This window comes from Palaemon carinicauda, chromosome 40 (assembly GCF_036898095.1).
Source record: "Palaemon carinicauda isolate YSFRI2023 chromosome 40, ASM3689809v2, whole genome shotgun sequence".
In the NCBI taxonomy this organism is placed as follows: Eukaryota; Metazoa; Arthropoda; class Malacostraca; order Decapoda; family Palaemonidae; genus Palaemon; species Palaemon carinicauda.
In genome coordinates, this window is record NC_090764.1 from 16869815 (window position 1) to 16895957 (window position 26143).

The 26143-nt window shown below is 41.1% G+C and overlaps 1 protein-coding gene across 1 annotated transcript in view; it reads right to left on the bottom strand.

The window, feature by feature from the left end:
- The window catches only part of LOC137631982 (RUS family member 1), a 46811-nt gene that overhangs the window by 13988 nt on the left and 6680 nt on the right, over positions 1–26143 (bottom strand). The window contains exons 3-8 of the mRNA XM_068363966.1: positions 17036–17159; positions 15100–15260; positions 13899–14091; positions 12191–12309; positions 9515–9717; positions 616–749 (exon numbers count right to left, since the gene is read on the bottom strand). Of these exons, the coding sequence (XP_068220067.1) occupies positions 616–749; positions 9515–9717; positions 12191–12309; positions 13899–14091; positions 15100–15260; positions 17036–17159 (934 nt within the window). The remainder of the gene's footprint in view (positions 1–615; positions 750–9514; positions 9718–12190; positions 12310–13898; positions 14092–15099; positions 15261–17035; positions 17160–26143) is intronic.

Genomic DNA, 26143 nt, shown 5'->3' on the forward strand with positions numbered 1-26143 from the left:
TAGCAATTTAGAACAATACCAATTTCAATAATGCCTATAGTTTTCTGATTCATTGATAGAAATTTTCTTGAATATTTTACTAAATTCTGATATTTCAAATTCTTCAATGTTTCATTACTCGAATGATATTTTATTGATGTCATAACTAACGAAGCAGTTGAGAAATAGCTGTCTATATATTGAGGAAAGAAGAGAAAAAAAAGTCCCCTTTTGTGTCTTTTTTTATATTGGCTACCCCAAAAAATTGGGGGAAGTGATTGGTAGATATATATAATTTATATACTAAGATGCATAGTATTCCATGGAAAATTACTGACAGCCACTCTCAGCACCTCGTAGGTGCTATGATGAAAGGCTGCTGACAGCTGCATTCAGGCAAGAGAAGGCACACTTTTGAGCATTTTCCTATGCCAACAAGTTTCTAAACTTTTCCAAGAAAAAAGTGCCATATGAGCATATGTGATGGGTGAGAAATTACTGTAGCCTAATGGTTTTGCATGAAAAAGATTATCATTTTCTCTTACTTAAATTTTCTATAAGTAAACATTATCACTAATCTAACAAAATAAATTAACTATAAAATATTCAATATATAGAATGACTAAAGAGACTTACCATAAATTTCTCCTGGCTAAAATCTTCTAAAGTCCCCTTGAAATAATTTCCAAGATCACTCTCATTCCTATTTATCTGGAGCACTTCATGGAAAGAACATCCCAAAGAAAGTCGAAATCCAAATGCAAAATAATCTGAAATAATCATTTACATACAATCTATATGTAGGTTTTTTCTGTAATGCCTTTCATATTTCAATATTTTTCATTAAAGAAATCCCGCTATGACAATTTCCAAAAACCTTATAACAAAACAGATGAACCATGAGGCCATAGCTTGAATAAAGTTGGGGGAATGATCATTGAAAACAAAAGGATGAATAAAATAAAATAAAGAAAATTTAATTTACTCACTAGAACAAATCATAAAATAAAAATGTCTCTAGAAAAAAAAAACCATAGAAATAATAGTGTAATAATTTTTTAAAAGGAGTGATACAGTGCTATTACTGTTTGAGATTATGAAAAAGTTCCTTAAATTACCTAGTTTCCATAAATTGCAAGTTACACCTGTTTATCTGCTTGTACACTTATAGTATACTGCTGTATAACCTAACTGAATATAAAGAACCATCAACAAAAGTGTTTGTTAAATATTTATGCATACAGAGGAAGTAATCTTAATAAATTTCAATAATATAATGTTAAGAGACAATTTAGAGTTTAAGGTTTAGGTCATTTTTGCGATACAGTTCTTTTTACACTTAGGTAAGTCTTTGTGAAATTCTTTCACCAATGGCATGATTCTTGAGTGCAAATTAACTTTTGAGAAGCAAATTCATTTTGTTTCTTCTTCAATTACACTAAAAATTGGCTTAAAGTATTTTAAGAGTGTATACTATAATAGGTTTATAAAAGGTAAAAATTATAAAGAAAGTAAAAAATATGACAAATTTTCTAATTAAAAAATTTTACTCTAGATTTATGTATCTACTTTGCGTTTTTTCAGTTGGATTACTGTACATGTATTGCTAAAAACATCTTTTTTACATATTTACGCAAGTGCATCCAGTCCCGTATGCAACCTTTTTCTGACCAAGGTACCCATTTATTTACTGTTTTCCTCAAGAATTTGAGGGAAAAATATTTATGTTTGTAGCCCAAATACAGTAACAACACCATTTTCTATGATTTTGCACAAAAAATAATACAAGTTAGACGATAACTAAATATGACTAAAGCTTAAAATTTACCCAGAAAAGACGCATATGAGAATACTGTATACTATCGTAGCAACATCTTACTGGTGTGTGGGCATCTAGTATATGTATTGCATATATTTCTAGATTTAAGGAAAGAGGCTCACCACTGCTTTGTAAATAACTGTGAAGTATGATGAGCAGCATCCTTATTATCCCCAGTGCTGAGGAAAATTACCGGTAAAAGCCCATACGTATGCAAACTAATGTATATTCAACCAATCTTTACAAAAAAATTTGAAGCCAGATTTCTCAAAATACAGTATGAAATGTTCAGAGAAAAATTACTAATGTTTTTGGCTTTTTTTAATATTGATGAATCTTTATAATTTAAATATGAAAAGATAGGGAATTTTATAGCCAACAATCTTTAATTTCCCCTTAAAAAAATAAAAACTTCAATATGAGAAATAATCATTTTTGAAAGTGACTTCTATACATTGATAAAATAAATATAAAAATAAAAATGTTAAGAAAACTTCCAATGAATAATGTTTAGCACACAAAATTATCTTTCAAATGTTTCTAAATTGAAAATATCAGTTGAGAAACAAAACTTTAATAGGACTTTTAAGTAACCACAAAATATGTTATTTTTATTAATAAAATAAATTTTTGAATATACTTACCCGATAATCATGTAGCTGTCAACTCCGTTGCCCGACAGAATTCTATGGAGGGATACGCCAGCTATCACAATACTAGAAGGGGGTGTACTTACCAGCGCCACCTGTGGCCAGGTACTCAATCATTTGTTGTTGACACCTCCTCAATTATTCCTCGGTCCACTGGTTCTCTCTGGGGAGGAAAGGGAGGGTCGATTAAATCATGATTATCGGGTAAGTATATTCAAAAATTTATTTTATTAATAAAAATAACATTTTTCAATATTAAACTTACCCGATAATCATGTAGCTGATTCACACCCAGGGAGGTGGGTGAAAACCAGTGTACATGATTAAAGGATAGCTAAGTATCCCATATTTCATATAACAGTTATCTCAAATAACAATGAAATAATAAGTACCTGGTAAGGAAGTCGAATTAAACCGTTACTCTGCCTCTTTTTTAAGTTCGTCTTCCTTACTGAGCGCAGCGTTCCTCTTGGAGGCTGAATCAACCCAAAGGTGCTAAAGTATATAGGGTTGCAACCCCTACTAAAGGACCTCTACACAACCTCTAACCCAGGCGCTTCTCAAGAATGAATTGACCACCCGCCAAATCAAAAGGATGCGGAAGGCTTCTTAGCCTACCGTAACAACCATAAAAACAACAATAAAAGCATTCAAGAGAAAGGTTAAAAAAGGTTATGGGATTAAGGGAATGTAGTGGCTGAGCCCTCACCTACTACTGCACTCGCTGCTACGAATGGTCCCAGGGTGTAGCAGTTCTCGTAAAGAGACTGGACATCTTTCAGATAAAATGATGCAAACACTGACTTGCTCCTCCAATAGGTTGCATCCATTATGCTCTGCAGAGAACGGTTTTTATTAAAGGCCATCGAAGTAGCTACGGCTCTTACTTCGTGGGTCCTTACCTTCAGCAATGCAAGGTCTTCCTCCTTTAAGTGAGAATGTGCTTCTCTGATCAGAAGCCTTATATAATACGAAAGCCCATTCTTGGACATGGGTCTCGAGGGTTTCCTGATAGCACACCATAAGGCTTCTGACTGTCCTCGGAGAGGTTTAGACCTCTTGAGATAATATTTGAGAGCTCTGACAGGGCAAAGAACTCTCTCTAGTTCGTTACCTACCATGTTGGAGAGGCTAGGTATCTCGAACGATTTAGGCCAAGGACGTGAAGGAAGCTCGTTCTTTGCTAGGAATCCAAGCTGAAAAGAACATGTAGCCGATTCGGTTGTGAAACCAATGTTCTTGCTGAAGGCATGAACCTCACTGACTCTCTTAGCTGTTGCAAGGCAAACGAGAAAAAGAGTCTTGAGGGTAAGGTCCTTGAATGAAGCTGACTGGAGAGGTTCGAACCTAGATGTCATAAGGAACCTTAAGACTACGTCTAGATTCCAGCCTGGAGTGGAAAGACGACGATCTTTAGACGTCTCAAAAGACTTAAGAATGTCTTGAAGGTCCTTGTTGGAAGACAGGTCCAAACCTCTGTGGCGGAGAACTGAGGCCAACATACTCCTATATCCTTTAATCGTAGGAGCTGAAAGGGATCTCTCATTCCTAAGATGAAGAAGGAAGTCAGCTATTTGGGTCACAGAGGTATTGGTAGAGGATATTGAATTGGCTCTACACCAGCTTCGGAAGACCTCCCACTTAGACTGGTAGACTCTACGAGTGGAAACCCTTCTTGCTCTGGCAATCGCACTGGCTGCCTCCTTCGAAAAGCCTCGAGCTCTAGCGAATCTTTCGACAGTCTGAAGGCAGTCAGCCGAAGAGCGTGGAGGTTTGGGTGCAACCTGTCTACGTGAGGTTGACGTAGAAGGTCCACTCTTAGAGGTAGAGTCCTGGGGAAGTCTACTAGCCATTGTAGTACCTCTGTGAACCATTCTCTTGCAGGCCAAAGGGGAGCAACCAGCGTCAGCCGTGTCCCTTCGTGCGAGACGAATTTCTGCAGAACCTTGTTTATTATCTTGAACGGAGGGAATGCGTACAGGTCGAGATGGGACCAGTTCAGTAGAAAGGCATCCACATGAACTGCTGCAGGGTCTGGAACAGGAGAACAATACAGAGGAAGTCTCTTGGTTATGGAGGTGGCAAACAGATCTATGGTAGGTTGACCCCACAAGGTCCAAAGTCTGTTGCGCACACACTCTTGTGGAGGGTCCATTCCGTGGGAATGACCTGATTCCTTCTGCTTAGGCGATCTGCTGACACGTTCATATCGCCCTGGATGAACCTCGTGACTAGAGTGAGGTTTAGACTTCTTGACCAAATGAGGAGGTCCCTTGCGATCTCGTAAAGGCTCCTCGAATGGGTCCCTCCTTGCTTGGAGATGTAAGCCAAGGCTGTGGTGTTGTCCGAGTTCACCTCCACCACTTTGCCTAGCAGGAGGGACTTGAAGTTCAATAGGGCTAGATGAACTGCCAGCAGCTCCTTGCAGTTGATGTGGAGAGATCGTTGTTCCTCGTTCCACATTCCCGAGCATTCCCGTCCGTCCAAGGTTGCACCCCAGCCCGAGTCCGATGCATCTGAGAAGAGATGAAGATTGGGGGTCTGAATGGCCAAGGATAGACCCTCTTTGAGAAGGAGGTTGTGCTTCCACCACAGGAGAGTGGTCTTCATCTCTTGGTTGATAGGGATAGAGACTGCTTCTAGAGTCGAACTCTTGTCCCAATGAGCTGCCAGGTGGAATTGAAGAGGGCGGAGGTGGAGTCTCCCTAGCTCGACAAACAGGGCCAGTGACGAGAGAGTCCCTGTGAGACTCATCCACTGTCTCACTGAGCAACTGCTCCTCTTCAGCATGCTCATGATGCACTCTAGGGCTTGGCTTATCCTGGGGGCCGATGGAAAAGCCCGAAAACTCTGACTCTGAATCTCCATTCCCAGATACACGATGGATTGTGAGGGAATGAGTTGAGATTTTTCCAAATTGACTAATAGACCTAGGTCTCTGATTAAGTCTAAAGTCCAATGAAGATTCTCCAGACAACGACGACTCGAGGAGGCTCTCAACAGCCAGTCGTCTAGGTAGAGGGAGGCTCTGATGCTTGACAAGTGAAGGAATTTGGCTACATTCCTCATCAGAAGGGTAAAGACCATAGGAGCTGTGCTTAGGCCAAAACACAGGGCTTGGAATTGATAGACGACCTTTCCGAAAACGAATCTCAGGAAAGGTTGGGAGTCTGGATGAATCGGAACGTGAAAGTATGCGTCTTTCAAGTCCAAAGAGACCATCCAGTCCTCCTGTCTGACCGCTGCTAAGACCGACTTGGTCGTCTCCATCGTGAACGTCAGCTTGGTGACATACTCGTTGAGAGCGCTGACGTCCAGCACCGGTCTCCAACCTCCTGTCTTCTTGGCCACAAGAAAGAGACGGTTGTAGAAGCCCGGGGATTGATGGTCCCGGACTATAACCACTGCCTTCTTCTGCACAAGAAGCGACACCTCCTGGTGCAAAGCTAGCCTCTTGTCCTCCTCTTTGTAGTTGGGAGAGAGGTTGATGGGCGAAGTGGTCAGAGGTGGTTGAAGGCAGAATGGAATCCTGTAACCGAACCTCAGCCAACTGACAGACTGTGCGTCTGCACCTCTCTTCTCCCAAGCTCGCCAGAAGGTCTTGAGTCTGGCTCCTACTGTTGTCTGGAGAAGCGGAGAGTCAGTTCTTTCCTTTGGATGACCTGGATCCTTTCCTGGACTTGCCTTTGTACGAGTCTGGACGGGAGCTTCCTCGGCTGGGGGCTCTACCACGAAAGGGCGGTATGAACCTAGTGGCAGGGGTATCAGCCACTGGGGAGCGGTAAGTCTTAGGAACTGAGGAGGCAACTTTAGACTTACGAGCCGAAGAAGCTACAAGATCGTGCGTATCCTTCTGTATCAGGGCAGCAGACAAGTCCTTAATGAGCTCTTCGGGAAAAAGGAACTTCGAGAGCGGAGCAAAAAGAAGTTGAGAACGTTGGCAAGGTGTAATGCTGGCGGAAAGGAAGGAACACAGCTGTTCCCTTTTCTTCAACACCCCTGATACAAACAAGGACGCTAGCTCGCCCGATCCATCTCTGATGGCCTTATCCATGCAGGACATTAACAGCATGGCAGAATCTTTGTCCGCAGGAGAGGTTTTCTTGCTGAGGGCCCCCAGGCACCAGTCGAGAAAATTGAACATTTCAAACGCTCTAAACATCCCTTTCAGCAAGTGATCCAGGTCTGAGAAGGTCCAACACACCTTCGAGCGCCTCATAGCAGTCCTTCGAGGCGAGTCTACCAGACTTGAGAAGTCAGCCTGGGCAGAGGCAGGTACTCCCAAGCCTGGTGCTTCCCCTGTGGCATACCAAACGCTCGCTTTCGAAGTGAGCTTCGTTGGAGGGAACATGAAGGAAGTCTTGCCAAGATGTTGTTTAGACTGCAGCCACTCCCCTAAGATCCTAAAAGCCCTCTTGGAGGATCTAGCTAGGACAAGCTTGGTATAGCAAGACTTAGCTTGTTGCACGCCCAGCGAAAACTCAGAAGGTGGAGAGCGGGGGATAGCAGAGACAAAATGGTCTGGATAAACCTCCCTGAGAAGAGCCAAGACCTTGCGAAAATCAAGAGACTGTGGAGAAAGCTTGGATTCGTCCACGTCTGATGAGGGATCAAGGTGTGCCTCCTCATCATCCGAAACCTCATCCCCAGAATGAGGCGAAGAGATCGGATACGAATGCTGAACCGCAGAGTCAGAACGAGCAGGAACAATAACCGTGGTGGACGGAGGAGGAGCAGTAAGTTCCTGTTCCTGTGGAATGAGTGGAGCGTGATGAGACCGAGGCTGCGCAGAACAAGGTAAAGTTCTCGCAAGCAGAGGTGTCTGAGGCGCAGGATCAGGGTGCACGGGTTGAGCTCGGTGCAGCAGCTGAGGAGACTGACTCATGGGTGGAAGAGGTTGTTGTACCTCCACCGAGAGTTGCACCACCGGTGGAGCAGCCAGGGGAGGTGGAGGAAGAGTGGAGTAATCCTCCTGATCCCAAACAGAAGGTTGCCTTAAAGAAGGCTGAGGCTGAACAACACTGGGAACAGCGAACACAGAATGAGGCTCAACATCGTACGCCTGGCAGATGGTGCTGCGACTAGGTGGAGCGAGCGCAGGCGGGTTGAGCACAGGCTGAGCGGGTGCAGGCGGAAGGAGTGCAGGTGGAGGAGGAGGTGCAACACTCTCAGCACGACACTCACGCATCAGGTCCGAAAGCTGAGCTTGCATGGACTGAAGCATAGACCACTTGGGATCAGCAGAGACGGCAGCAGACTGAGGTAAAGCCTTAACAGTCGAGCTCTGTTGTGGCAGAACCTTACTCCTCTTGGGCGGAGTACAGTCGACAGATGACTGAGGCGAGTCGGAGCTGAGCCAATGACTGCAACCTGGCTGAACACTCGCGGGCTGGACTCTGCGTTTAAGCGGTCTCGAGACCTGAGACCAACGTTCCTTCCCAGAAAGAAGATCAGCGGACGAGCGGAAGACGGGCTCAATCGTCTGCAAGTGGGAGTGACGGTCTGTGGAAGACACGCCCGCAACCACTGAGGATAATTCTGTGCGCCTAACAAGGCCTGCCGAACCCTTATGCCCTTCGACATTGCTTCTCCCCTGGGCTTGGGAGCTTGCAAGAGGTCCCGGACTGGGAGGACGACTGGCTCGCACAGAAAAATCCTCACGCACCACACTGGCACTAACACTAGCACAAGGCACTGCACCGACACTAGCACTCGTCACAGCACTGGCACTAACTTCACCCACTGCACTCTTGACCTTCAGCTCTTTCACTTCGGCCATCAGAGACTTATGGTCACTTACCACTGACTCTACCTTATCACCTAAAGCCTGAATAGCACGTAAAACCACTGACATATCAGGCGGAGGGCACACAGTAGGATCGGGGGTAGCCACTACAGGGGTAGGAACAGGAAGGGGATCATGAGATGAGGAAAATAAAGAAGAGTGAGAAGAACTCCTCCTAGCTCTAACTCTCTCTAACTTAGTAGAATACTTTAAAAGACGGACAAAATCCAATTCCGAAAGTCCGGCGCATTCCTCACATCGATTTTCTAACTGACAGGGTATGTCCCTACAGTCAGAACAAGCGGTGTGAGGATCTACCGAGGCCTTCGGAATCCGTCTATTGCAAGACCTACATCGTCTATGGGAGGGGGCTTGCGAAATGTCAGACATTTTGTTTTCAAGAGTAGTCAAAGGGAGATCCAAAAAACAAGCAAAAATTCGTTAACCGTTAAACTGAACTAAATAAAAGCTATCTAGCTAATATCAGAAGGTTTCCAGTAATGCGACAGCCGTTAATCAGAGAGAATACTTCACCAAATATCCCTGAATAAACTCGAAGACCATAAGCGTATCCCAGAACGTCTAGCCGGAGGCACGACAGAGGAATAATTGAGGAGGTGTCAACAACAAATGATTGAGTACCTGGCCACAGGTGGCGCTGGTAAGTACACCCCCTTCTAGTATTGTGATAGCTGGCGTATCCCTCCATAGAATTCTGTCGGGCAACGGAGTTGACAGCTACATGATTATCGGGTAAGTTTAATATTGAAAAAACATTGTTTTAATAGGGCGAGTCCCTTACATAGATGTAAGTTTTGTTTGCATGTACATGCTGTAAATCTGTGTTCCAGTGTTGGTTGTGGTAGAGGGTCCTCAGTGATTGCATGGAAATTTGTTTCTCTCTATTTTCCCTTCTTTTAATTTCTATTCCTCGTTTACTGTATAATTTTCTTTTGTTTCAATATTCATAAGGTTCTCTATGTGTATATATCTTTTATGGTAAAAGTACAAATGAGTTAATTTTCAATAACATTTTTATATTTCTGTTCATTAGCTATCCTTTCATTAATTAGTTATTTTCATTTATAATGTATAGTATTTTTACATCTAAATTGTAATTGTGTTTGCATATATTAAAGTACAAAAATGAACATGTCACCTTGCTGCCAGAAAGTGATAAATCACTTAAACTATATTTGAGGAAACAAATTTAATTGTATACACAGTACTTGGTTATAATCATTGAATTTTTTCAAGATAAATGTTTGGTAATGTACTTACCAGGAATAAAAGCAGGACCAAATAAAAGAGGTTCAGCAAGATTAGTTTCCTCAATTCCAGGAATGGATGACCTTGTGAACCAAGTAGATAGAACGTGTAGTAATCGAGGTTTGTTGAGCGACTCCATTTTAACGGCCCGTACAGCGAAGTAGTTGGTAAGGAGGTGCAAGCCAACGCATATAAGAAATGTTATCCAAGTGAACCTAACAAAAGAAAGACAAGATTAAGAATCTTGAACAGTAAGGAAACAAATAAAAATTACCGTAATTAATTTTCAATAATTTTTTTACTACATATAAACCTCTTCTTTAAAAGTTTAATATCACCATATTTGTGCACAGACCACAAAAAAAAAGTAGAAACAAAAAGAAAAAGTTTGGTTACAGCAGTTCACAAAGAATTGGGTAAAAGACTAATGAAAGATTTGAAGGTTAAGCTTCATGTTATTAAAAGCACATCTCTAAATTTTCGCAAAACACCTACTTTGGATAAGGCTTTGGTGGCTGTTCAATTCCATACCACATCGGTATTCGCTAAACATTATCTTAAAGAATCCTGGATTGCTTATCAGGAATTCTGGGCTTTAGATTCTATAGTGGCTGCTGGTAACAAAGTTAAATAACATTTTTGGGCTAAGTTACCGTAATTTTCATTTTTACTGACTTCAAGAATTTTACTTTTAGTTAAATGGTGTTGGGGACTTTATTTAGGGAAATAAACTGGAGTCCCGTATGTCAAAATGTATTTTGAGATGGTTTATCAACAATAATCATTCTATACTACAGGTGAATCTAGAAAGTTAATTATTTCTATTATCTTAAAAACTATAACTAACCAATCTCATTCCTTCACTGGCAATCCACATCCATCAAAGTATGGGAGTCAGCAATATGAACATCATATACATGCAAATACTCCCCCCACCCCCCCACACTGACTTGTGGTGTCAAGGGGTAATGGAATAATTTAGACTTTGAGACTGAAGACAAAGGCAGTATAGCTTATCCTAGCCAGTAATTATTGCCATTAACTGCTAGACTGTTTCATTACTTTACTAGAGGTATAAATCTACTGAAAGGAAAAACAAGGAAAATTTTTAGTCTAGATAAATGTCAATAAAACCAAAATAACAGAGAGAAGCTATACGAACATCAGATAAGTATAGAAAAATAATAGAAAATTTTATGATCAAAATTCCGTTATTCATTCATATCAAGGGAGCCCGGAAAGCTCTAGTTTATCTAGAAGCTTGTTCAATATTGTATTACAGTATACTATAGCTGTCTTTGACTTACAATCTACTCAGCTCATCCATTCAAGTTTATGACCAAGAAAATTTTCAAGAAAATAAGAAAATTAGTCTAAAAATTAATTTTACAAACTACTGTACATATAGATGGCTGAGCATAACCTAAAACTTTCACATAATATGTTCTGCTCTAAAAAAGATGATGAAAAATTACTTAAAAACAAGAGCAATGAGAGATTTCTGACCTCCGCCAAAGATTAATGAAGTCATCCATATCCTAAGATCTATCTGTGGTGGAAATTTTCTAAAAATCTGTCAATTTGTTTTGACGTTATCTTTAAAATGGCAAAAAATGCAAATCCGGATCATCTCCAAAATTTAATGGGGTCGTCCATGACCTAAGATCTACCTATTGACAAAGTTTTGTCAAAATTTGTCGAGTAGTTTTGGCGTTATCTTTAAAATGGCGAAAAATAGAAATCCGGATCTTGGATCTGGACCCAGATCACCTTTAAGATTTAATGGGGTCCTCCATGACCTAAGATCTATCTGTGGTGAAACTTTTCTCAAAATCCGTTGACTAATTCTGACGTTATCTTTAAAATGGCAAAAAATGCAAATCTAGATCTACCGGATCCGGATCCAGGTCATCTATAAAATTTAATAGGGTCGTTAATGACCTAAGATCTATCTGTGGTGAAAATTTCGTCAAAATCTGTTGAGTAGTTTTGACATGATCCTGTCCACAGACACAAAGACAATTAAAATAAATAAACTAGAATCTGGATCATCTCCAAAATTTAATGGGGTCGTCTATGACCAAAGGTCTATCTTCGGTGAAAATTTCATCAAAATCCGTCCAGTAGTTTTGACGTAATCCTATCCACAGACAAATAAATAACCAACTTGATCGTAACATCTTTGGTGGCGATTTTGAATGCATAACTAAAGGCATTATGCAAACATTAAACTGTGTCGAACTTGAGACCATTATGATTCATGTCCAATAGACAGGAACCAAATCCTTTCACAATCTGATGACTATCTATGCTATTTCAGACGTCATACTACTTCTAAAGAAAAATTAGTCTCTGCATAAGCATCAAACTTAAACAGCCCACCTATCAGAAACTGGGTAATCATGTTCCAAAAACATATGATACTTGTACAGTATACAGTATATTACTGTCAGTGAGATATCTAGAAAAGTACAACTGAATTTGCAATGGTGAATATGATAAGCAAATTCAGAACAGTACAATGTAGATATGAACTATTTCTAATAACAAACATACCGTCGAAAGGGCCTATGCATAAAAAAAAGTATTTAAATTACTTGTATATAGGCAATTCTACAGTTGAATTGTTCTTATTCTAAAGTCTATATAAGCAAAACATTACAAAATAATCACTGCTCTGATCCTTACACTTGACTAGTCATAACAAAAGGGAGAATGGTGATATTTGTGATAAGCGCTGCAAGATTGACCATAGTTTCCTGGCTACCATCCTTAGCCGAGACTTCTGCCATATTGTCCCCACGGGCCTATGGAGGAAAATAAAATAATTTATTACCAATTTCTTAATAAAAACAAATCAAAATAAATATGATTTGAAAACCTATAATAAATTCTCAACACAAAGTAAAGAGATTTCTTTGGTAAATCAAAGACTAAAAGTTTTAAATGGCTGTGAAAGCAATCCACTATCCTAAAATACATATCAAATACAGTATTAGCGACAATAAAAAACTAACTATATTTTCCCTTATATGACAATGACTTGACAAAGCCTGAAAAAAAATTAAACATGCAATTACAGTACTTTGGACAAAACTAATCTTTTCAAACCAAACCGATCACAGTACTGTACAGTATAACCATGTTCACTTAGGAATACGGTATATCAAATTTGATATACAGTGCATCAGGTCTTGTCAAGAATAAAATGTCGTGCAAAAAGTCGTCTTGTTTGAAATATGATGCATATGCTAAACCTTGTATAACCCTGTAGATTTCATTTATTGCACAGCCCTTGCTTATAACAATGTCATTTTTTGTGTATTTTTATTTTTTATTTTTAAGTAAATTCTTGGTGAATTCACTATTCATGGGTCCTAAGAAGGTAAGTGAGATAACCCAAAGAATAGAGAGAATCATTAGAATCACTAAAAATAATCAAGGAAAAGAGTGAAAATTTGAGATTATTAAAGTTTTATTAAAAGGAGACTCTCCTTGCAAACAATAACATCTCTTCCCCTTCTTCCCAACCATCCTCGTAGGCTATCAACTTTTCTCGACAAGGTTAAGAGTGATTAAATTTCAATCAATTTCATCTACTGTTGTCTATGTGTTGTATTTAAACGTTCTAGTAATAATTATATGATAAAATGTATGTGAAGGTCCTGTAAAGAGTAGGGTTCCCCTGCTGTATGGGACCAGAAAAGCAGTCCTTAAAGTTAAATACTGTAAAGTAAATCACTTTATACAACACCATTAATGCATAGTATGCCATATAAAGTATTGTTACCAGAATTATTTCACTTCCCTTTATTTCTTGTGGGAAAAATTTATTTGGCAAACATTGGTTTCTATATAAGTCCTACATACTGGAAGGAAATCACGACACATCCCAAGGTACTATTGTATTAATAATTGGCAAATTTTGTGGTTACAAAAGTCTCTCATATGCTTGAGCCTCTCTTGGAAAGAAAGATTGTAAATGGAAATTAACCAGAGGTACAATAAAGCATATGTGTGAGCAGATCTGTCTCATTATTCATGTCCTTTTAGCAAGAGTTACAAGAAATTAGCAAGCAAGGAGACAGAATCTACCATAATAAATATGAGGTGTTGTAAAAACAAATGAAATTTGTTTACAAAAGATTAGCACATAAAAGAAAACTACAATCACAAATAAAAGGGAAAAATATTTTCTGTTTCTCCAAAAGCTTCATAATATGAATCTCCCTCTATCCAATAGAGAAGTAAGACTTATAAACTCAATCAGGTGAAAAAACTAAAGTGACAAAGGAAAAGCATTCCACCTTTCATTCAGGTTGCGCTAAAATAATGGTTTTGAGATAAAGTAAATGCGGTTTATTTCTAATAGCAAAATCTACAAACAAATACGAACCTGATGATAAGTGAATGCAGCCCGTGTAGACCCACCCGCTACTCCAACCAAAGAAAGCATCACAGCTGAAAAACACATAACAGCAAGGAATGGCACTGGTAAAAGGGGAGCCACCAGTTTCAAGAAATGGCTTAGATCATTAGCGACATCAGCAAACAAACGCCATTGTTTACTGTTACAGTCCAGCTGACTTCTGAAAAGAAAAATTGGAAGGTAGGATGTATAAAAAGATATCATTGGGCAAAGTACCATGGTATACTTAAAAAAAGAACTTATTAGAAACTAATTCAATTGAAAATGAAAATCTTTAATGTTAAATAATCTTTCTTACATCCAATCTCTGGATTGACAATCTGACTGCATGGGAAAAAAAAAAACCTATGTTCAGTCAGCCAAACAATGTACAGTATATGCTCTGACAGACTCATTAAGGATACTGTATGCTGATTGGCTCTTCTGATCCTAAAAGGGATTGAAGACTTGGGGAGAGAAGAGTTGCACTTGGGGTGGAGGGAAAATAGCGCAAAATATCGATCTTTGATTAATGGTGTTTTCTCTCAAGTGAGGTAATGTTTCTTAGTGTCAAAAAGTGTAAATTGTTCAGCCATATGAGAGAGAGAGAGAGAGAGAGAGAGAGAGAGAGAGAGAGAGAGAGAGAGAGAGAGAGAGAGAGAGAGAGAGAGAGAGAGAGAGAGAGAGATCATTCATGTTTTGCAGTTGTTATATATACTGTACAGTGCATACTTTTCACTTTTGTACAGTATATATTGTATGGTAATGTATGCTGTTTACTATTATAGTATACAATATGTTATGACAGTGCATATAAAACAATACAGTACTGAGTACACAGTATGTTAACGAAGACACATTTACAAACAAATGTAAGAGATAGTAAAGTAAACAGAGCAATCTTACATAAAATTGAGTAATTTATGTTGTGTTAAACATGCCTCGACTGGTTTAACAGAGCAATCCTTTCCTTTGGTATTGTTTACATAGTACAGTATTTCTCATGACTATAAAATCAATGTTTCAGAACTTCTCTACAAGCTTCTAAAGAACTGCATTCTTCCAGCTTTAATTCTTGGCTATGAAAGAACTCCACTCCTATGAAATTATGAATTAATATCCATTCTAAATGAATAGAAAATAGATCTCCACAGACTACATATTTCATTGATGCAAAAACATTACGTACCCTCTCATATAAGCAAAAACAATTGATGCAATCATTCCACAACCATCTTTCAAAAGCCAAGTAATGGTTGCTGCTAGTGTTGTTGCAGAAGCTTCTCCAACTCCTAAACCAGCCAGAGCTGCCTTTAAGCTGAGCGCTCCAGCAATGCTACTGCAGTAGGCCTGGAAATAAAGTATTGTGAAATTACTCTTTTAAATAAAATTACAGGCAACCACTTCTTAATTATTAGATATGAGATAAACCCTTGATAATTTGACTTCTCTTTAACTACTATATTAATTTGGAGAATCCGACAGTTTCAGAAGGTAAGATGGTTTCTAGTATAAAATATACAGGTAAGTAAAATTTGGGGTTTGGAAAAGTTTAAATATTTTGATTGAAATAAGAAACTACTGTATGTATTAAATCATTATGATAAAAATTTTGAGAAAATGTAGCTTTAAGAAACAATATATACATTTTGTATATAAAATACATCATCAGGATAGTCTGAAAGCACAATATTTTTAACAAAGCTGGTAAATATAAGAAAAAAGTAGCCTTTAAAATTGTTTCCTATTGAATAAAAAAAAAATAAAAATGCTATGCCACATTTATTAAAAATAATCTAACATAATACATTATACTTATTAGATATTGAAAAATTATCGTCAGAAAATTTCAAAATTCTAATTCCCTTTTGTTATGATTGTTAGCCTTTACAATTTGTCACCACACTGTTGAAGTAAAAGATTCGTGGATATACAGAACATCTACTGCATTTAATAAGTGGTAAATAACAACTGATGAAACATTTTGCATTCTATTAATTTTTACATGAACAAAGCTGTATGTGACACAAAGCAATTAGGGAAACATCAATAAAAGGTGTTGATACATGGTGTATGTTTAGGATTGTTGACAATTCAATGTTAACTATTACAGATAGCTTAACTTATAAACAATATGCACAAATTTTATCCTCATCTCCTCCCACGCCTATTAACGCATAGGGCATTGGTTAGACTTCGCCAGTCGTCTCTATTTTGAGCTTTTAAATCAATACTTCTCCATTCATCATCTCCTACTTCACACTTCATAGTCCTCAACAATATAGGCCTGGGTTTTCTAACTATTCTAGTGGCTTGTGGAGCCCAATTGAAAGTTTGGTGAGCTAATCTTTCTTGGGGAGTGCAAAGAGCATGCCCAAACCCTCTTCATCTACCACTCACTGTGAAATTATCCATATATGGCACTCAAGTAATCTCTCTTATAGTTTCGTTTCTGATCCTGTCCTGCAATTTAACTCCCAATATTCTTCGGAGGGCTTTGTTCTCAAATCTACAAAATCTGTTGGATATTGTTTCATTGTCATACCACAACTCATGTCCATACAGTAACACCGATCTCACTAAACTGATATATAGCCTGATTTTTATGTAATTTCCGACAATTTTATTTCCAAATTTTACTACCTATCCATTGTCTGATTTGCTTTTTTAAATCTTTTATAAACTCAAATTCTAAAGATCCTGTATTAAAGATCACAGTTCCTAAATATTTAAATGATCCCACCTCATTAATCCTTTCGCCTTTTATAAGGCTTATTATTTGTTATACTTAACAATTCTTGAATTAATGATGAATTCATAGTTCTGCATTTAATAGGTAAATTTTTCATTCCATATAATTGCTTCATCAAAGTACAATTCTCGGGTTGTGGTACCCTGTTGGTAACATCCTTGCCTTGTATTCGCCAGACCTATTATATAAGGGACTTATCCGTACTTTATTTTAACTTGAAGAGTAGAAAATAAACAGTATATGTGCAATTCTCTTAATTTCTCTGGAGGTTACACTATATTATATATAAAGTGTAAATGGTTATTCTAAATCCCAATAACTTATCTTGCAAAGAGCACAAAGGGATTAAAGTACAGTGTACATCTACACTCACCTGAGCTGAATCCCAGAACTGATAATGAAGATAATCAGGAGAAACTGAATCTGGATATCCTTGAGGAAGAAATGCTTCACGAATCCAACTCTTCACATTTTCCCAAGACATCACTACATCAGAGCTGAGCAAAGAGTAATGTTTCAATTCATTAGACATATTTGTTGTCAAACATCAAAAATTCTAAAAGTCATCTAAATTTTTCCTAACTATACATACCAAGTCCTTTAATAGAAAATCGATTCAAGCGCATCTGGAAATTGGCAGTTAAAACTTACAACAATTTGTTGGCAGTAGCCAGCAATTACCAAAAGCAGGGAAGACCCATCCCTCTTGCCAGTACACTGAACAGCCACTTTGATTGCATCTGAGACTTATCGGGGAAGATGAAGGCTGGAGGGTAGTACAGTTAGGAAAAATGATATTTTAATTATAAAATAAATTTTTGAATATACTTACCCGGTGAATATATATAGCTGCAACTCTGTTGCTCGACAGACAAATAACAGTAAAAACTCGCCAGCGATCGCTATACAGGTTGCGGGTGTGCCCACCAGCGCCAACTGTCGGCCAGATACCATACTCGATGTAAACAAAGACTCAATTTCTTCTCATCCCACTGCGTCTCTATTGGGGAGGAAGGGAGGGTCGTTTAATTTATATATTCACCGGGTAAGTATATTCAAAAATTTATTTTATAATTAAAATATCATTTTTAAATATTTAACTTAGCCGGTGAATATATATACTGTAGCTGATTCACACCCAGGGTGGTGGGTAGAGACCAGTTAAATATGTTTACATCGTATAAGCTAAGAGTTTTTATCTCATTTTGGAAGTTATCAAAATAACAAAAACAAAATAAATAGGTACCTGGTAAGGAAGTCGACTTAGACGATTACTCTGCCTTGTAAGTATGTCTTCCTTACGGAGCCTCGCGATCCTCTTAGGATGCTGACAGACCCCTAGGAGCTGAAGTATCAAGGGCTGCAACCCATACAACAGGACCTCATCAAACCCTTAATCTGGGCGCTCTCAAGAAATGACTTTGACCACCCGCCAAATCAACCAGGATGCGAAAGGCTTCTTAGCCTTCCGGACAACCCATAAAAAACAACATTAAAAACATTTCAAGAGACAGATTAAAAGGATATGGAATTAGGGAATTGTAGTGGTTGAGCCCTCACCCACTACTGCACTCGCTGCTACGAATGGTCCCAGTGTGTAGCAGTTCTCGTAAAGAGACTGGACATCTTTCAAGTAAAATGACGCGAACATTGACTTGCTTCTCCAATAGGTTGCGTCCATTATACTTTGCAGAGATCTATTTTGCTTAAAGGCCACGGAAGTTGCTACAGCTCTAACTTCGTGCGTCTTCACCTTAAGCAAAGCTCGGTCTTCCTCACTCAGATGTGAATGAGCTTCTCGTATTAACAATCTGATAAAGTATGACAAAGCATTCTTTAACATAGGCAAGGATGGTTTCTTAACTGAACACCATAAAGCTTCAGATTGGCCTCGTAAAGGTTTAGTACGATCTAAATAGAACTTAAGAGCTCTAACAGGGCATAAGACTCTTTCTAGTTCATTGCCTACGATCTCCGATAAGCTGGGAATATCGAAAGATTTAGGCCAAGGCCGAGAAGGTAGCTCATTTTTGGCTAGAAAGCCAAGTTGCAGCGAACAAGTAGCTTTTTCCGACGAAAATCCGATGTTCTTGCTGAAGGCATGAATCTCACTGACTCTTTTAGCCGAGGCTAAGCATACCAGGAAAAGAGTCTTAAGAGTGAGATCTTTCAGGGAGGCTGACTGTAAAGGCTCAAACCTGTCTGACATGAGGAATCTTAGTACCACGTCTAAATACCACCCAGGAGTAGCCAAACGACGCTCCTTAGTGGTCTCAAAAGACTTAAGGAGGTCTTGCAGATCTTTATTGTTGGAAAGATCTAAGCCTCTATGCCAGAAGACCGATGCCAACATGCTTCTGTAGCCCTTGATAGTGGGAGCTGAAAGGGATCGTCCTTTTCTCAGGTATAAGAGAAAATCAGCTATTTGGGCTACAGAGGTATTGGTCGAGGATACAGAAACTGACTTGCACCAGTCTCGGAAGACTTCCCACTTCGATTGGTAGAGTCTAATGGTAGACGCTCTCCTTGCTCTAGCAATCGCACTGGCTGCCTCCTTCGAAAAGCCTCTAGCTCTCGAGAGTCTTTCGATAGTCTGAAGGCAGTCAGACGAAGAGCGTGGAGGCTTTGGTGTACCTTCTTTACGTGTGGCTGACGTAGAAGGTCTACTCTTAGAGGAAGACTTCTGGGAACGTCTACTAACCATCGAAGTACCTCGGTGAACCATTCTCTCGCGGGCCAGAGGGGAGCAACTAACGTCAACCTTGTCCCTTCGTGAGAGGCGAACTTCTGTAGTACCTTGTTGACAATCTTGAACGGTGGGAATGCGTAGAGATCCAGATGTGACCAATCTAGGAGGAAGGCATCTATATGTATTGCTGCTGGGTCCGAGACTGGGGAGCAATAGATTGGAAGCCTCTTGGTCAGCGAGGTTGCAAAGAGATCTATGGTTGGTTGACCCCAAGTGGCCCAAAGTCTCTTGCACACATCCTTGTGGAGGGTCCATTCGGTTGGAATTACTTGCCCTTTCCGAATGAGACAATCTGCTATGACGTTCAAGTCGCCCTGGATGAACCTCGTTACTAGGGAGATGTCTCGACCTTTTGACCAGATGAGCAGGTCCCTTGCGATCTCGTACAACGTCAGTGAGTGGGTACCTCCTTGTCTGGAGATGTACGCCAAGGCCGTGGTGTTGTCCGAGTTTACTTCCACCACTTTGCCTCGAAGGAGATACTCGAAGCTTTTCAAGGCCAGATGAACTGCCAACAGCTCCTTGCAGTTGATATGCATGCTCCTCTGACTCGAGTCCCCACAGACCTGAGCATTCCCGACCGTCCAGCGTCGCGCCCCAGCCCAAGTCCGATGCGTCCGAGAAGAGAACGTGGTTGGGTATCTGAACAGCCAGGGGAAGACCCTCTCTTAGGTTGATATTGTCCTTCCACCAAGTCAGATAAGACTTTATCTTTCCGGAAATCGGGATCGAGACCGCCTCTAGCGTCTTGTCCTTTTTCCAGTGAAAAGCCAGATGGAATTGCAGAGGACGGAGGTGTAGTCTTCCTAGTGATACAAATTGCTCCATGGATGACAGCGTCCCTACCAGACTCATCCACAGCCTGACTGAGCAGCGTTCCTTCTTCAGCATCTTCTGGATGGATAGCAGGGCTTGATCTATTCTGGGGGCCGACGGAAAAGCCCGAAAAGCTTGACTGTGAATCTCCATCCCTAAATACAGAATAGTTTGGGATGGGACCAGCTGCGACTTTTCCAAATTGACTAGGAGTCCCAATTCCTTGGTCAGATCTAGAGTCCACTTGAGATCCTTCAGACAGCGACGACTGGAAGAGGCTCTGAGAAGCCAGTCGTCCAAATAAAGGGAGGCTCGGATGTCCGATAAGTGGAGGAATTTGGCCACATTCCTCATCAGCCTCGTAAATACGAGAGGAGCTGTGCTTAGGCCAAAGCACAGGGCCCGAAACTGGTAAACCACATCTTCGAAGACGAATCTCAGAAAAGGTTGGGAGTCTGAGTGAATGGGGATGTGGAAGTAGGCGTCCCTTAGGTCTAGCGAGACCATCCAGTCTTCCTTCCTGACCGCTGCTAAGACTGACTTTGTGGTCTCCATGGAGAACTTCGTCTTTGTGACAAAGACATTCAGAGCACTGACGTCTAGCACCGGTCTCCAACCTCCTGTCTTCTTTGATACTAGGAAGAGACGGTTGTAAAATCCCGGTGATCGAAGGTCCGAGACTTTGACCACCGCTCCCTTCTCTAGCAAAAGAGACACTTCCAGTTTCAGGGCTTGTCTCTTTTCTTCCTCTCTGTACCTGGGAGAGAGATCGATGGGGGACGTCGCTAGAGGGGGTTTGCGTACAAAAGGGATTTTGTACCCCTCTCTGAGTAACTTCACAGATTGTTGATCTGCGCCTCTCTTCTCCCAGGCTTGCCAGAAGTTCTTGAGTCTGGCTCCTACTGCTGTCTGAAGTTGCGGGCAGTCAGACTCTGCCCCTAGAGGACTTGGATCCTTTCCTCTTCCCTCGCTTCCCTTCGGCACGAGCACCTCCTCTGCTGGAGGCTCTGCCACGAAAGGGCGGAATAAAGCGAGACGCTGGAGTGTCTATCCTCGGTCTAGCAGACAATGTAGGCAAAGGGGGAGCTTTGCGAGCCGAGGACGCAACTAGATCGTGGGTGTCCTTCTGAACTAAAGATAAGGCAATTTCCTTTACCAAGACTTCAGGAAACAGGCACTTGGAAAGGGGAGCAAAGAGTAGCTCAGATCTTTGGCATGGCGTCACTCCAGCAGACAGGAAAGAACAGAGAGACTCTCGCTTCTTCAGGACTCCGGACGTGAATGAGGCGGCTAGCTCGTTGGACCCATCACGGACGGCCTTGTCCATGCAGGACATAATGAGCAAGGAAACATCCTTATCTGCAGAAGAGATTTTCCTGCTCAGGGCTCCTAAGCACCAGTCTAGGAAGTTAAAGACTTCGAAAGCCCTAAATATCCCTTTAAGAAGGTGGTCCAGGTCCGATGGTGACCAACAAATCTTCGAGCGTCTCATGGCAAGGCGGCGGGGAGAGTCTACAAGACTTGAGAAGTCGCCCTGGGCAGAGGCAGGAACTCCCAAGCCGAGAACTTCTCCCGTGGCATACCAGACGCTCGATCTAGACGAGAGTTTAGATGGGGGAAAGGCAAATGCTGTCTTCCCTAAACTCTTCTTAGACTCTAACCAGTCTCCCAACAGCCGCAAAGCTCTCTTGGATGAACGAGAGAGAACGAGTTTAGTAAAGGCAGGTGCGGTAGCAGGCACGCCTAATACAAACTCTGACGGCGGCGAACGAGGAGCCACAGAAACAAAGTGGTCAGGGAACAACTCCTTAAATACAGCCATGACTTTTCTAAAGTCCAATGATGGTTGAGTTGCCTTAGGCTCGTCAAGTTCTGAAGGTTGATCCTCTTGTGGTTCAGCAACGTCCTCATCTGATTGTTCCTCATCCGAAAACTGATGAGGAAACGGCAACGGAGTGGGCAACGTTTGGCTCGCTGAGTCCGGTCACACTGGTGCATGCGTGACGGAGCCGGACGCAGCGTCATGGAACTGCTGCAGAGTCTGTGAACTGTCAACAACCATGGGTGCGCGAGGACGCACAGCGTCCACCCAAGACTGTTTAGACCGTCTGGGTTGTGCAGTCAACACCATACCGGGTTGCGGAGGTTGACGCACCGCGTCAAAACAAGTCACCTCTGATGGTTGCTGAACGTCCTGAACGTCAACAACCACCTCCGTGCGTCGCCTAACGTCAACGTGCGGCTGGCAACCCACACTGGGTTGCATCGGTGGAGGAACCACCTCAACTGGTAGACGCGAGAAAGTAACCTCAGCGTCAACAGGACGCACAACAGACCGCTTGGAAGGTTGTTGGCCAGAAGGTTCAGCAGCAACCTTCTCCGCATTAAAGTCCTCCATCAAGGACGCAAGCTTGGACTGCATGTCCTGCAGCAACACCCATTTAGGGTCTACGGCAGCCGGTGCGGCAACAGACGGGGTGAGCGACTGAGGCGGTACCGCTTTGCCTCTCTTAGGCGGCGAGCAGTCATCAGATGACGGCAACGAGTCCGAACTGACCCAGTGGCTACAACCGGGACGTTGGACTTGTCCTGAAGGGACCGACTTACGTTTCAAAGGACATGAGACCTTGGTCCAAGGTTTCTTACGAGAAACACCTTCGGACGACGAGGTAAAAACGGGCTCTCTCGTCTTACGTAGGTAGGGGCGATCTTGGGGAGATACGCCTGATACCATGGAGGGAACGTCTGTTCGCTGATCAAGGCCTCTCGAACCCATGCGTCGTACGACATTGCTTCTCCCCTGGGCTTGGGAGCTTGCAAGAGGTCCCGGACTAGGAGGACGACAGGCACGAACAGACGAACCCTCAAGCGCAACACTGTTCACAACACTTTGAGAAACACTAGGCACTTTGTCACTTCCCGCGGCACTTTGGCACTTTAGTTCCTTAACATCCGCCATGAGTTGATTGCGGTCACTTGCAAGGGACTCAACTCTCTCCCCCAAGGCATGGATAGCACGCATCATGTCAGCCATCGATGGTTCCTGAGTGCTAGGAGGGGGGTTAGGAACAACCACTACAGGGGAAGGATTAGGTTGAGGGGCATGAGGAGAGGAAAAATCTACCGACCTAGAAGAACTTCTCCTTACCCTATCTCTCTCTAGTCTGCTTGTATACTTCTCAAATTCGATAAAATCGAATTCCGAAAGGCCCACGCATTCCTCACACCGATCTTCCAATTGACAGGTTTTACCCCGACAATTGGAACAAACAGTGTGAGGGTCGAGAGAAGCCTTTGGAAGATGCCTATGACAGTCCCTAGCATTGCATTTTCTGAACTTTGGAACTTGTGAAAGGTCAGCCATTTTGAATTGGTCAAGGGAAAATTCCAAAAAACGATCTAAGTCATCAACAATGAATCCGATACAAAAAAGAGTTCAAGGATTATTTGAAGAAAAACCCTGTACTGCGAAAGCTCAAAACCAAATTAAAGTACTTCACCAAATATGATGGGAAAAACTCCAGGTTTCAACAGCGAGTAAAGTACGTCTTGTCGACACGTCGACAGAGAAGAAATTGAGTCTTTGTTTACATCGAGTATGGTATCTGGCCGACAGTTGGCGCTGGTGGGCACACCCGCAACCTGTATAGCGATCGCTGGCGAGTTTTTACTGTTTTTTGTCTGTCGAGCAACAGAGTTGCAGCTATATATATTCACCGGATAAGTTAAATATTTAAAATTACAAATTACTGCTCCTACACGAATTAAAACCTTTGTCCTTTAATAGGGGATTCCCTTAGGTGGAAGGAAGTCCTTACTACAAAACTGACTGGCTAAAATCTCAGGATTGCGATGAATAGTATCCTATACACCTTGCAAACCAGGGTCTGAAGTACTGTTAGGCTCACAGCCCAGGTAACAAAGGTTGTTGTAAAGAAAATTTTCATAGACTGGTAAATATGACAAGTAAGGCATAAAGAAATTTACAAATTTGCCTGTAAATATCCATCCTTCCCCAAGTATGGAAGAACAGTAGAATGAACACTTCTATGTAACGGTAATGGATAAACTGCTAGCTATAGCTGAGGTTTACCTGTACTGTAACTATATCCATCCAGCTACATAGGATTCCATCAGCTATACCCGAAGAGATAGGAAGAAGAGAGAAAAGGGGGTAAACACTCTCACTCTCGTCCTAGGATTACGTTGTAACCGCAATCTTAGTCGTGATACTTTCAGTACTATAAAAGAGTTAGGGTCACTACACCATTTGCTGAGCAGCAATCCTAGGTCAGAGTACATTCCCATAAATAATGCACAGTAAAGGCTGTCAGATGCTTCCATACTCCAGCGTCTAAAACTTAAGCCACTAAGAGATTTTTCTTGAAGGCTACAGTAGCACCAACTCCTCAGATACGATGGGGATCTGGAACGTAATACTCTGATGATAGTCTCCTGCAGCCAAAAGGAGAATGTATTTCAAGTGACTCCATTTTTTATCCTATCAGTGCTAATGAACAAGATACAAAAGTAACTCATCTGGATTATTAGTTACAGTACTGTACTTCCATTAGCATTGAAACTGTAAAGGAATCAAGGATTTTTCAGTTCAAACTACGAAATCTGGAACCAAAGATAAAAAAAAAAACCAGCCTCCAATACTCAAAATGAGAGAATAAATGCTGGTCCCTGTAGGTTACCTACACACTTAGTAAGCAGGAAAAAAATTTTCAGGGTAAGGTCCCTATCTGAGGCTTGCCTCAATGGTTCGTAAGGTGGTCTCTTTAAAGACAGCAAAACGTCTGCTTCATACAACTTTTGGCTGATGTTTTTGACAGTAAACAGAGTAATGAAAAACTTGAACTTCCTCATTCCTGTTTTCCTGAGGCTAAACTAACTAGTTTAGCTTTTCGATCTCGTGAGATTAAAGCTCTGTTGATGGACCTTGATGCTTATGGAGGTGTAGACCCAAATGGTATTTTTCCTTTGTTTTTTATAAAGACAGCAGATTTCTTAGCTCCAAAGTTATCTGTTATTTTGCGCAAGTTAGCAAGAAGAGGAGCTTTTAGCACTAGTTGGAGAATTGGTAATGTTACTCCTCTATGTAAATGTGTTTGTGGTAGCTCAAGTCCCACTGATTACCGCCCAATTTCCATAACTCCCATATTATCTAAAGTTTTTGAACGTCTTCTGGCAAAACGTCTTAATAGGTTTGCTGAAGGTAATCATCTACTCCCTAGTTTGCAATTTGGTTTTCGTAAAGGCCTTGGAGCATGTGATGCCCTTCTTACAATCTCCAATGCTGTACAGAAATCCCTTGATTGTGGTCGGGAAGTTCGTATGATTGGCCTTGATTTTAGTGCTGCCTTTGACCGTGTTAATCATGAGGCCCTTGTTTTCAAACTGAAACAGTTGGGAGTGGGTGGGTCGTTTCTTAGCATTATTATTGATTTTTTAAGTAATAGATCTCAAAGAGTTGTTGTTGATGGGCACCATAGTGATTATAGGAATGTGATATCCGGTGTTCCACAGGGTAGTGTTCTTGGCCCATTACTTTTCATACTATATACACATGACATGTGGTTTGGCCTAGAAAACAAGCTTGTTGCATATGCAGATGATGCTACTCTCTTTGCATCAATTCCATCCCCTGAATGTAGATCTAGGGTTGGTGAATCCCTTAATAGAGATTTAGCTAGAATTAGTGCATGGTGCAAATTATGGGGTATGAAGTTGAATCCTAACAAAACTCAAAGTATGATTGTAAGTAGGTCAAGGACGGTGGCTCCTCAACATCCGGATCTCAGTATTGATAATGTTTCTTTAAATATGTATGACTCTTTCAAAATTTTAGGTGTGATTCTCGACAGTAAATTTACTTTTGAGAAACATATAAGGTCTCTGTCTTCTTCAATT